At 41.6% G+C, this 12,621-nt stretch overlaps 1 protein-coding gene across 2 annotated transcripts in view; it reads left to right on the forward strand.

Moving 5' to 3' along the window:
• Window positions 1-12,621, forward strand: part of LEF1 (lymphoid enhancer binding factor 1) — a 116,815-nt gene that overhangs the window by 22,807 nt on the left and 81,387 nt on the right. For both annotated transcript variants that reach the window (XM_044269839.1, XM_044269921.1), the window contains exon 3: window positions 4,252-4,388. In XM_044269839.1, coding sequence (XP_044125774.1) covers window positions 4,252-4,388 — 137 coding nt within the window. The remainder of the gene's footprint in view (window positions 1-4,251; window positions 4,389-12,621) is intronic.

The raw sequence follows: 12,621 nt of genomic DNA on the forward strand, positions 1-12,621 counted from the left end.
GCAGAAAAGGTCTAGTGTGTCATATATGGTAACAGTCGATGCTAGTGGTAAAGGTTGTAATAGGCTAACCAATGCTACAAATAAAACATGTTAAAGATAATTTCTCCCTTTGAAGAGACACAAAAAAAAACAGCATAACCTACTACAGAAAGCTTGTCTTTACCTCTTTCTGCTTAGATATCTGTAGACTGCTACAAAAAGCTGTTTTTTACGAGATTTCAGACCAGTCTCTCATTCCTCCCTGCTTCTCCATCTTCAGCTGGAGAGAAGCTATCGGTTTATGTGCCCTAATATGTCCTCATGGTCACACAGAAAGTTTGGGAGTAAACACCCAAAACACTGTGAAAGCAGTGGAAACTGCAAACGTTCATCAGCTTCTTAAAAAAAAACTCCCCCTGTGTGTGTGCAGCTATACTATACAGTACCTCACTACAGAAAGCCCTACCCAGCTTTCCCAGGTGAATGTCAAGTTTGCCTATATAGGCAGGAAGGATTTCTCACTGTGTATCTGGGCAAATCTGACTTTCATTGGTGTAGGAAAGATGGATTACAGGTCTTGGGGATCTTTATACACTCTAGATAATGTTACCCATACATTATACTGTACAAGTAACCCAGCTTTCGCACGACCCTGAAAGGCTCATCCACCAAGCTGTGGCACTATTTAGGAATGAGGAGGGGGGTTTGTCTTAGTAGATGTAGTATTCTGCAGTCTCTTACAGTTCCATGTGGTGGTAACTCACTTTTTCCAGTACCCTGAAAGGCAAATCTGCCTAGCGGTTGGACTATTGACTATGCTTCTTGCTAGCAAATTCAGCTACGTATTCTACAATACCGAATATTCACCAATTCATAAACCGTCTGATCTGGCATTCTATAGTCTGGAAAGCTGGGTAACATGCTCTGCGGGGCAGTGATTAGTTTTACTAACAGCTGATTGGTGGAAGTGCTAGGTGTCCTGAGGATATAGGTCATCAATGTGAAAATCTTGGAAAACCCGTTTGAGGAATATGCTAGTAAAAACCTATGGGGTAAAATGTTGTAAAGTGAACTTAACTAAGATCTAAGTAAATAATGCATTCTTCCCCAAGTTTCTCGATAAACTTTAAGGTTCCTATGCTTTATTGCACAGCACGTGATGACAGAAGGAAAACCTAAGCAAACTCCTTGTCACTTAGGTGTCCCGATTCGAGTTCTCTATACAATGGAGCCATGCTGCGGGTTAAATTTTGTGTTGGGGGCGGGAACCTTATGTTAAATTTGTATCACAGCCTGAGTTTAATTGCTGTCAATCGGCATGAATAGAAGCAATTGTTCATGTGACAAGTATTCATAAGGAAGCCAGGGTAACATAATATAATAGTGAGATGCCCGCCTGCCCCGTGTAGTGGTCACATTACACAACACTTCGCACAATGGCCACTGTTTTCATAAATAAATGGTTGACTACAATGAACAACTGACATAATATGAATGGAAGGACGATTGTGGTTTTACTAACAGCTGACACATTAAAAATACAGCCAGCGTACACATTCAAGTATCGGCTCTCACCAAAGAACAATAAGCAAAAATCATCTCATAAACTTCTCCAAGTGCTCGCATGCTGCTGCGATGTGAAGCAGAATGTGAGAATAATAAGCTCAACAATGGCTCGCTTATCAAGGGGACAAACTGACATTCTTTTTCTATCCACTTGTTGGAATACTTCCTTGTAATATATTGTTTTGGTTGTCCTTTTTGAAAACACATGTTCTATTGCTTTCGCTTTTGAAGAGTGTTTGCTAGTTTGTCTATATCATAGACACATTTGTGGATGAGACATCCGCCCCTCAGAACCGACTATGTGTCGCGGGTGGTGCCATCCCTTACTTTCCTAATCGAAAAGGGAATCATTGTTGAATTGCTGTATCTGACTCTTTCTGGCCATAAGGCCATAGACACTGTCCAAAAAGTCAGTCCACCGCCCATTACCCTGTCCTCTTCCTTTCCTTGAACCAGCTCAACATATGCCAAAAGGACACTCTTTTGGCATACACAGGCACAAATGTCATCCGAACAGACCCTAAGACCATTGTTATTTTTAATTTTTAATAGTGTTCTAAGGGAATCTCCAGTTGAAATTGTATAGATAGTAAATCAGCTGTAATAACACAACCAGCTAAAAAAAGTGGTTTATAAAATACTGAGAGAGCCTTACAAAGCCATATATTTTTCATCGTCTAATTCAGCAAAGAAGTACTATCCTCATAAGAAAAAAGCACATAAAAAAATATAAAAAAATAACATGTTTCTATGTGAGCCACATTGAAGGAAATATCAGGGTCATTTATTAAGACCTGCATTTTACACACTGGTCTTAATACCCCTGTGCTGGTGCTTGATGCGCTTAAGTTGTGTAGATGCGCCACCGCCGGCCTAAACCGACGCCAGCTTCCTTGCAGGCGTAGATTTAGATAATTTTCTACGCCTAAGGCCTCATGCAAGAAATACAGATGACATTCGTGTGCATTCCATATTTTGCGGAACGGAGCAGCTGGCCCCTGATAGAACAGTATTATCCTTGTCCGTAATGCGGACAATAATAGGACATGTTGTATTTTTTTGCGCAACAGAAATACATACAGAAACAGAATGCACATGGGCTAACTTGAGGTTTTTTTTCGGATCCATTGAAATTAATTGTTCCGTATACGGTCCGCAAAAAACCCCGGAACGGACGCGGAAAGATTATACGTTTGTGTGCATGAGCCCTAAAACAGACATGGAAAATAATAAATAAAACCAGCCTTCCTGCCCCCTTCTCCACCCACACCACACCCCCTTTGCGAGTGAATCTGCGACAGATATATGCCCAAAATTTGTGTATATATTTCTCCTCCCATATACATTAGACTTTTGCATTATCTTGCCAAAATTTTTACCTTTGCCCAAACATATATGGCCAGCTTAAAGGTTTGGAGATTACTATGAATAAGTTGAAAGGGTTCTCCGAGGTTGGGAACCCCTTTTTATATGGCCAGACAGGGTACAGAGATTAAAAAGAAAAATACTATGTTAGCGAAGCTTCGGTTCCTGTGATGATCTCTCTTCACCCTCTGCTTCCGGTCCCCACTAGACCAGAAGTGTGATATGCCCTTTACTTGCACGTCACTGCTGCCGGCCAATCGGTGGCCGCTGTGGAGGTCCTTGTCACTGCTGAAGCCATTGATTGGCTGTCAGAGGCAAAGTATGTGTAGATGGCATGTCACACTTCAGGTCTAACAGGGACTGGAAGCAAAGGAGAAGGGAGATCAACACAGGGACCAAAGCTTCGGTAACATAGTCGTGGCCCTTGCCACTGCTGAAGCCTCTGTGGTGGCCCTTGCCACTGCTGAAGCCATTGATTGGCTGCCAGAGGCAAAGTACATGTAGATGGCATGTCACAATTCAGGTCCAGTAGGGACTGGAAGCAAAGGAGAAGGGAGATCAACACAGGGACCGAAGCACCAGTAACATGGTATTTTTCTTTTTTATCTTTGCACTCTGCCTGGCCATATCAAAAGGGGTTACCGCTCTTGGAGAACCCATTTTCAGTACTGCTGACAAAAACCATCATGTATGGGTACTTTCACACTAGCGTTTTTGTTTTACGGTATTGAGGTTCGTCACAGGAGCTCAATACCGGAAAAAAACTGATCCGTTTTATCCTAATGCATTCTGAATGGAGAGCAATCCGTTCAGGATGCATCAGTTCAGTCCTTTTTACGTTTTTCTGGACGGAGAAAATACAGCAGCATGCTGAAGTTTTATCTCCGGCCAAAAATACTGAACACTTGCCGGAATGCCGGCATTAATTTATACTGTAATGTATTAGTGCCGGATCCGGCATTAAGTGTTCCGGCAAAACGGATCCTTTAAAAATGCAAAAATAAAATTATACACCGGAGAGACGGATCCGGTATTTCAATGCATTTGTCAGACGGATCCGTCTGACAAATGCCATCAGTTTGCGTCTGGATTGCCGCATCCGACAGGCAGTTCCGACAATGGCGCAAGTGGGAAACTACACTAAGGCTGATGGCAATTGCATTGGGAGTTCCCTTTTCTTTGATTAGACTTATGAGAAGTTTTAATTACTTAGGTTGTCACATGTGCATGAGTACAATAATTCAAGATTTTACTGCCAGTAAAAAGAACTTTTGTCTTGGTGTATTCCCAGACGGTACATCTTAAACAATTTTTCTTTTATCTTCTGTTTTTCCTGAATAGCTGGAAAACATCCGGATGGTGGTTTATACAGCAAAGGCCATTCGTATCCTGGATACCCAAGTTACATCATGATGCCAAATATGAATAATGACCCCTACATGTCAAATGGATCTTTGTCTCCACCCATTCCTAGAACAGTAAGTGCACTGTGTGTTCCTCAAGTTTGTTTCTTCTCAGACCCCGTCCAGGTCAGATTTCTGTGTAATGTTTATGAGCCTTCAAATTCTACTTGGCAGCACAAAGCATAAAATGGGTTCTTTCTGTGTGAACTGTGCCGTTATTGTCTCCAGCAGCTTCTGAAGAATTGGAGTATCTGCTCACATCATGTTTTGATACTACTTCCATAACATGTGCTAAGTGGTTTTCTGTAAAACGTATGTTTATTTGGGATCTTGTTTTGTTGTTGTACCCCACTATGAAACCGGAGCTTTTAGATTTTTATGGAGGGAGCTGGTAGATTGGAAAGTATTATATGAAATGATCATTGTCCTTGTAGAGCAGGGCAGTCTTTTTTTCTCTAGCTACCAGCTTCTAATCCATGTATGATTCTTTCTAATGTTAGAATGTATGGAACACAATAAGGTGCATTTATGAAACTGTCTCAAATACTGGCAACCAATCACAGCTCAGATTTTATTTTTCTATAGCAGAATACAAAATTAAACCTGTACTGTGATTGGTTGCTACGGGCAACAAAAACATTTTTTCTTTTAGACAGTCTCATAAATCTCAGAGAATATTATTTTTTTATAGTAAAACATGCATTTAAAAAAAATATTTTACAAAGATTGGTAGAACAAGAAGATAGGGAACTGACCCATTGCCTTTCGTAGGAGCTTCCATGTTTACAATACTAGGTAAGTTAGGTAGAGTGTCACAAAGCAGTAAATGTATGAGTGGGAGTACCATTCTACAGCTTAGCCTATGAAAGCTATGGATAATTCGTAAAAAGTGATAGTTGTTTATCTGTGGTAACAGAAGGTCATTCCTAAGAAATTGGAATTTCTTTTATCAGACATGGCTAAAGATGGCTATAGACATGAGATATCTGCCCACTTATTAGTCCTGATTTTTCTATTAACTTAAAGGGGTTGTCCCCGATTTCCAGGTTCAGAGCTGGACATAAGCTCCCCTATACACATTCAGCCTGTATCAGTGGAGCATCGAAGCATTTCTTGCCCCAATGCCGCCTCTTGCTCTGCTCTGCATAGAGCAGGACAAGGGCTTTTTCTTCACTACTGGTGACGTACCGGGCTTCTCATGGGCATGCTAGGTGGAGACTTCCGCCTAGCAGGGAGCCCGGGAACGTCACCTGCATAAATGGGCAGTCTTTAGCGTTTTACAGGCTAGGGCAGTGCTAAAGACTGCCCATTAGTGCCGGTGATGTCAATGGGATCACTGCTAGGTGGAAGTCTCCGTCTAGCATACTGAGAAAAAGCCGGGTACGTCACCATCAGTAAAAATGTTGCTCTTTTATACCAGTATCTGTCTTTTCCAAAACTTTTTTTCCAGTCTCAAAAAAATCCTTTGAATACCAGTAGAAATAGGGGTACCCAATGGTTGGTTCACAAAAAGTAATTATTCACGGGTGATGGGACCCTTCAAACTCTAATCTTGCTACTTGACAGAGGATTTGAAGGGCATTTTGGGTCAATTAAAGGTCTCTTAGACGACTAGATTATGCTCAATGAGATAGAGGGACTATACATTAATGGGTACTATAAACGTATTTGGGGGAGCCGCGGAGTGATGGCCAGGCGTAAGGAGAGGCTGCAAAGGGGGTAATCTAACGAGGAGGGTGTTGAGTTGGGTAAGGGAGCTATGAGAGTTTATTTCAGAAGAAGGGCTAGGGGAATAGGAAGTACTATCTTTAGGTTTCCATAGGTTTTCTGGAGACACATGCTCTCCACATAGGGGGACTTGGTATCCAGAGATTACATGTAAGGACTTGTTTTTTGAAATTGTCATCTTCATATGATGTGCACAACCATTCATGATTATTGGATTATTGTATTGTACACTTGTTTGGAAACCAAAACTAATAAAATAAATGTTGGGGGGGAAAAAGTAATTCTTTACCTCTGCAAGTTCTGCTCCAGAGACAGCATGGTTGAAGGGAATTGGCTTTTACTGTGTGTGCAGATTCTGAATTTATTTTATTTTCACATCAGACAATTGGTCAAAACTTTGATCTGATCTGTTGGAATTTTTTCACTGGTAGTTGGCTATAATCTGTAGTTTAAAGTTACTCATGGGGGAACATTTTTCTAAACTGGTGAAAAGGAAAACTGGCTTAGTTTTCCCATAGCATTAGATTTCTTCTTTCATTTTCTAAAAGAGCTGTGAAAAATGAAAGGAGGAAACTAATTGGTTGCTATGGGAAACTAAGCCAGTCATTTAAACCAGTGTTGATAGATTTCCCCACTGAATACTAGAAACGTGGTGTTTTTTAAACTGTGTGTGGTTGTAGTGATGTCAACCAAAAGCACAAAATCTTATGTCTATGCTATGTCCTGCTTTAAAGGTTTGCAGTTATGCAGGAAACAAGTAAAAAAATAATAATAATGTGCATAGAAAAGGACAAACTAGGCCGATCACAGCGGTAGTATGTAAAAGGAGTTGAGCTTTTTCACACCGGCACAAAAGGTGTTTGTTTTCACACTTCCAAAGTCCAATTCTTTGACCAATTGTTAGTCATGCAACAAAAGTGTCATATCACCTAAGTGGTATGTTTAAATACAAAGCTCTCAACCTCTACCAACTGCAGAGCCTTTGTTCTTAGACGCTTTTCGGCCCTTTAAATCTTACAGCTGTTTTTTTGAGTGAACAGTCCACATGTTCCTGGCTGGTTCAGGGCGTAAATGGGTCCTTGCTACTTTCATCAGTGTGAAAGTGAAGGCGGCTTCATGGTCAGCCCCTGCTAACTAAACATCTTACTGTCCACAGATGCGGATCTGGAGTCTATATTATATTACACGACACATAAACTGAGTTCTGACTCAAGAAATGAATCCCAGCTCCACATAGCACATTGCCTTCATAGGAAGAGTAAAAATCTGTTTCGAATAAGACAACATCATGTTAGGATTCTTTGTTTCTCAAAAAGCTTGGGCCTACATAGATTTAATTTAAAGCATTCTCACATTTTGCCACATAGAGCTTGTGTAAAATGGGCTGGCGCATGTTGAAAGATACTTAATAGGATAGTTTTCTCTGTAGATGAAGTAAACAGAATTTGTGGCTTGGCAAATTGCAGGAACCAGATTCTCTTACAATGTATATTTATAACTATTTTTTAGCCTAGAGCTCTGTGCAGAATGTCTTAAGGTGTCAAGTCTTCGTTTCCTGTTAACTTGCTCGTGGCCATATTTCAGAGCCTCCTACATAAGGGGATAACACCATAAACACCTGTAGTGCTGTCACTTTGTAAAGTAAATGCTGTCAAGAATCTGTCCCCTAGAGCATATCTTGGGGGCCGTGTCTGATGAGGTGATATTCTACAGTATATGGTTACATCGTGTCTATAAGCACCATGCATAGAGGTCATTGTATGTAGCTTCTCATGACTTTATACATGGACCTAGAAGTGTGTCTTGCCTCCTACTACTGAACCAAAAAGGAACACGATTATCACTGTGCTAGTCAGGCTCACACTGGCCCACCAGAGTACCAGAGGATCCAAAGTTGGGCTCGGTCTCTGAAGCCATAGTGGGCCTAAAGACCAGGCACAAAAACACATTTGGAGCTTATCATTTGCCACTAGGGTCTATTTCTTTGAATTAAAACCTTTTACACTGTATTGATGAGAGCGCCTTATTAGGTCTCCGTAAAAAAAGATAGTACCCCCAAATCCTAACCTAGACCTCTCACCCAGTTAAGCCAGTACTCTCTGCTCTGCACTAATGAGAGGCAATCACCCCAAACCAGCTGTCCACAGATGAGGTCCTGGCTTATTTATTATCCAGGTCATGTCTAAAGGTCTATTTAATGGTCAGAAATTGAGTTATAGGATAGCTGTCTTACATCTGGTGGCATTAGAGACAGAGCTTGTTAAGAGCTCATTTGCATCCCTTCACTGTATTGATTATATAAGGATTTGGCTCTGGTGGGCCCAAGGAACCCCAGTCCGACACTGGTTCTAGTTCTTAATTAATATTTATGAATGAATTTCTTTTAATAGAAGCTGCAATATTTTCTCCAATAACAAGGATAATGTGACTGACTTCAAAGATCTAGACAGCTGATGATGAAATTGGATATCGTTCCTGATACTTGAGGGACAAGCCATACCGGCAAGAAATGCAGCATGAACATGCCATTCTCGTAACTTCAATAAATGTCCCTTTCCTACTGTGTAGCTTTTTACTACAAACTGTATTATTGCCATCAGTAGCTCATACTTGGTAAATTCTGGGCCTCTAAGCCTCACCCTAGGAAATGCCCCAAACCCACCCAGGAACACCCAATTATGGGTGGGTTTTATTAGCCCCGTCCATTTTCAGTCCGGATCAGCTCGAGTTTGCCGGGACTGCTTCTTGAAAATCAGGGACAGTTGGCAACTGTGTTAGCTATTAATGCCATTCTCCACCCAAATATATTTTTCATAAAATCTGTTTAGCCCCTTAGGCTGAAATAGGGGCTGGCATAGCATAACTGCCACCATGCTGCTTTTGCACTTATTTGATGTCAGTAAAGTGCCACCTTGGCGTTGACCTGAAGAGCTAAGTAATTATAGTCTATGAAAGTCATGATAAATAATAATCTTTATTTACATAGCGCCAACATATTCCATAGCGTTTTACAATTCAGAGGAGTCTTTTAGCAAGAGCAGTGGGCCACTAAAAATACTCTACCTCTGGAGGTTCCTCTACATCTAAGGCTCCTTTCACACTAGCGTTCGCTGGTCCGCTCGTGAGCTCCGTTTAAAGGGGCTCACGAGCGGACCCGAACGCAGCCGTCCAGCCCTGATGCAGTCTGAATGGAGCGGATCCGCTCAGACTGCATCAGTCTGGCGGCGTTCAGCCTCCGCTCCGCTCGCCTCCGCACGGACAGGCGGACAGCTGAACGCTGCTTGCAGCGTTCGGGTGTCCGCCTGGCCGTGCGGATCCGTCCAGACTTACAATGTAAGTCAATGGGGACGGATCCGTTTGAAGATGCCACAATATGGCTCAATCTTCAGGCGGATCCGTCCCCCATTGACTTTACATTGAAAGTCTGGACGGATCCGTCCGAGGCTATTTTCACACTTAGCTTTTTTTTTGCCATTTTAATGCAGACGGATCCGTTCTGAATGGAGCCTCCGTCTGCATTATTATGAGCGGATCCGTTCAGAACGGATCCGCCCGAACGCTAGTGTGAAAGTAGCCTTAGTATTACAAGAATGGCCCATTGATTCCAATGGAAGCAATGTAAAATTTAATATCAGCTGCTGTGTCACTGCAGGGTAAATATGGTCTTGCCGGTGGCTTTCCACAGTAATAAAAACTGATAATGGGTAGTCCAGCTCATCGACTGAGGACTTTTATTTCTATAAGGGATAGCCGAAATGGGATGAATGTAAGGTCAAATTGATGCCTATTGTGGGTGGCCAGTGGCGTAGCTATAGAGGGTGCAGAGATAGCAGTCGCTACCAGACCCAGGAACCTGAGGGGGCCAAAGATTGTGCCATATAAGAAGACACCAGTAATATAGAAAGTGCATGCTGGTCAAGTTACATTTCTGGCTGGAGGGAAGGGTTTTGGTCAAGAATTTGGCATAGGGCGGTGCCGTTTCAATTTTTGCCTCAGGTAACATGAAGGCTATGTGCTTCCCAGACCCTGGCCAACAAAGCACTGAGGGAAGGGGGGCCCATGAGCCTTTAGCTACGCCCCTATGGATGGCCATATACAAGAAGCAATTGACGATTTCAACAATTTTATCCGATCATTGATTAAAAAATTAGCACAAACATTAGTTCACAACGACTGACACCAGATTTACGTCTGCAGAAAAAGATTTGAAAAGATTGACATCGGATGAATTTTGATCAATGACCAGTTTAGTCTGGCATGTTGTTGGTGGGATATTAGAGCTGATTTTTCCACATGTATGGTCTTTATGGGCTTTAGAATCGCAACCACAATTTTCTCCTGCAAGGATATTTTTTATATTTCATTATTTTGTGCAAAATACATTTAGGTGAAGAACCTCTTTATTCGGTCACAGCACTTTGTAGGTTTTATTTCAGCTTCCATAGACCATGGGTTGTCTGAATAAACAGCAGTACAAAGAAATGTCTTATCTTTTATATTTTAAGAGTCTAGTTCCGGAAAAAGCATCTGCTGAACCACTTCAATAGTACTGAGCAGCCAATGTTTTCTTGACATATTTCTTGGTGTGTTGCCAGTCAGGCTCCCTCTAAGTGGTAAAATGTTGAAGCAAAAAAAGTTTTAGTTTTTTCTTTTGCGTGAACCATAGCTGAGATATGACACCAGGTGTCATTCAGATAGTTTCACCATAGTTGTAGTAAACCACATTTCACAAGATTGTATCTGCTGTGCTTCCTGTATGTGTTCTATAGGTGGTGGCATCATAATACACTCAGAGAATTTGTATGTACAGAACATACTCCACAGAAATACAACATCCCGTTGAACAGAAATATAATGAATATGATTATATATAATATAAATATGTTTATTTCACTGCATGCAAGATGTCTTACATAATTCTAGGCTTTAACTAGTATAGGTGGTGTGGCAGCTCTACTGCTGACCATGCTGGTTTGAAGCACTGGTGCCCTGGGTTCAAATATGCCCTGGGTATGTCTACATGGATATTGTGTCACTTTCTCTAGTTATTTTAATATTATTGGCTTCCACGGAAGTTCCTATGTATGTTTGAGAAGATTGTAAAGACTTGTGGAAGGATAATGACCGATGAAACTACCTAATGAATACTCTATGTAGGCACTAAACTTGCTAGGCAGTGGCAAAAGCAGTTTAAAGGGGTTGTCTGGGTTCAGAGCTGAACCCGGACATATCCCCATTTTCACCCAGGTAGCCCCCCTGACTTGAGCATCGGAGCAGTTTATGTTCCGATGCTCTCCTTTGCTCTGCGCTAAATCGCGCAGGGCAAAGGCATTTTCTGGGGTTCTGGTGATGAACCGGGCTCTCCATAGGGCTGCCAGGCGGAGGCTTCTGCCCAGCAGTGAGCCCGGTGATGTCACCGGTACTGATGGGCAGGCTTTAGTGCTGCTCTAGCCTGTAAAACGGTAACGTCAGAGCTGGTGACGTCACCGAACACACTGCTGGGCAAAAGCCTCCACCTGGCAGTGTGTTATTGTAAATAAAAGAGCCCTTGCCCTGCGCAATCCAGCGCAGGGCAAGGGAGAGCATCGGAGCATGAAATGTTCCGATGCTAACATCAGGGGGGCTGCCTGGGTGAAAATATGGGTATGTCCGGGTTTAGCTCTGAACCCGGACAACCCCTTTAACAAGTTCATATCCGGGCCATTTACCCCCTTCCTGACAGAGCCTAATTTTGCAAATCTGACATGTGCCACTTTATGTGGTAATAACTTTGGAACTCTTACTTATCCAAGCCATTCTGAGAATGTTTTCTCGTGACACATTGTACTTCATGACAGTGGTAAATTTGAGTCGATATATTTCACCTTTATTTATAAAATAATCCCAAATTTACCAAAAATTAGGAAAAATTAGCAATTTTCAAAATTTCAATTTCTCTGCTCTTAAAAGAGAAAGTGAAATCTCATAAAATATTTATTACTTAACATTCCCATATGTCTACTTTATGTTGGCATCATTTATGTTTTTTAGGGAGTTTGAAGTCTTAGAATTTTAGAAGCAATTATAAAAAAATTTAAGAAAATTTCCAAAACCTACTTTTTAAGGACCAGTTCAGGTCTGAAGTCACTTTATGGGGCTTGCATAGTTGAAACCCCCCCATAAATGACCCCATTGTAGAAACTACACCCCTCAAGATACTCAAAACTGATTTTACAAACTTTGTTAACCCTTTAGGTGTTCCACAAGAATTAAAGGAAAATGGAGATGACATTTCTAAATTTAACTTTTTTGGCAGATTTTCCATTTTAATCCATTTTTTTCTTTAACACATTGAGGGTTAACAGCCAAACAAAACTCAATATTTATTATCCTGATTCTGCGGTTTACAGAAACACCCCACATGTGGTTGTAAACTGATGTAAGGGAACACGGCAGGGCGCAGAAGAAAAGGAGCGCCGTATGGTTTTTGGAAGGCAGATTTTGCTGAACTGGTTTTTAGATGCCATGTCCCATTTGAAGCCCCCATGATGCACCCTTACAGTAGAAACTCTCAAAAAGTGACCCAATTTTGGAAACTAGG

The sequence above is a fragment of the Bufo gargarizans genome, chromosome 1 (assembly GCF_014858855.1).
Source record: "Bufo gargarizans isolate SCDJY-AF-19 chromosome 1, ASM1485885v1, whole genome shotgun sequence".
Classification (NCBI taxonomy): domain Eukaryota; kingdom Metazoa; phylum Chordata; class Amphibia; order Anura; family Bufonidae; genus Bufo; species Bufo gargarizans.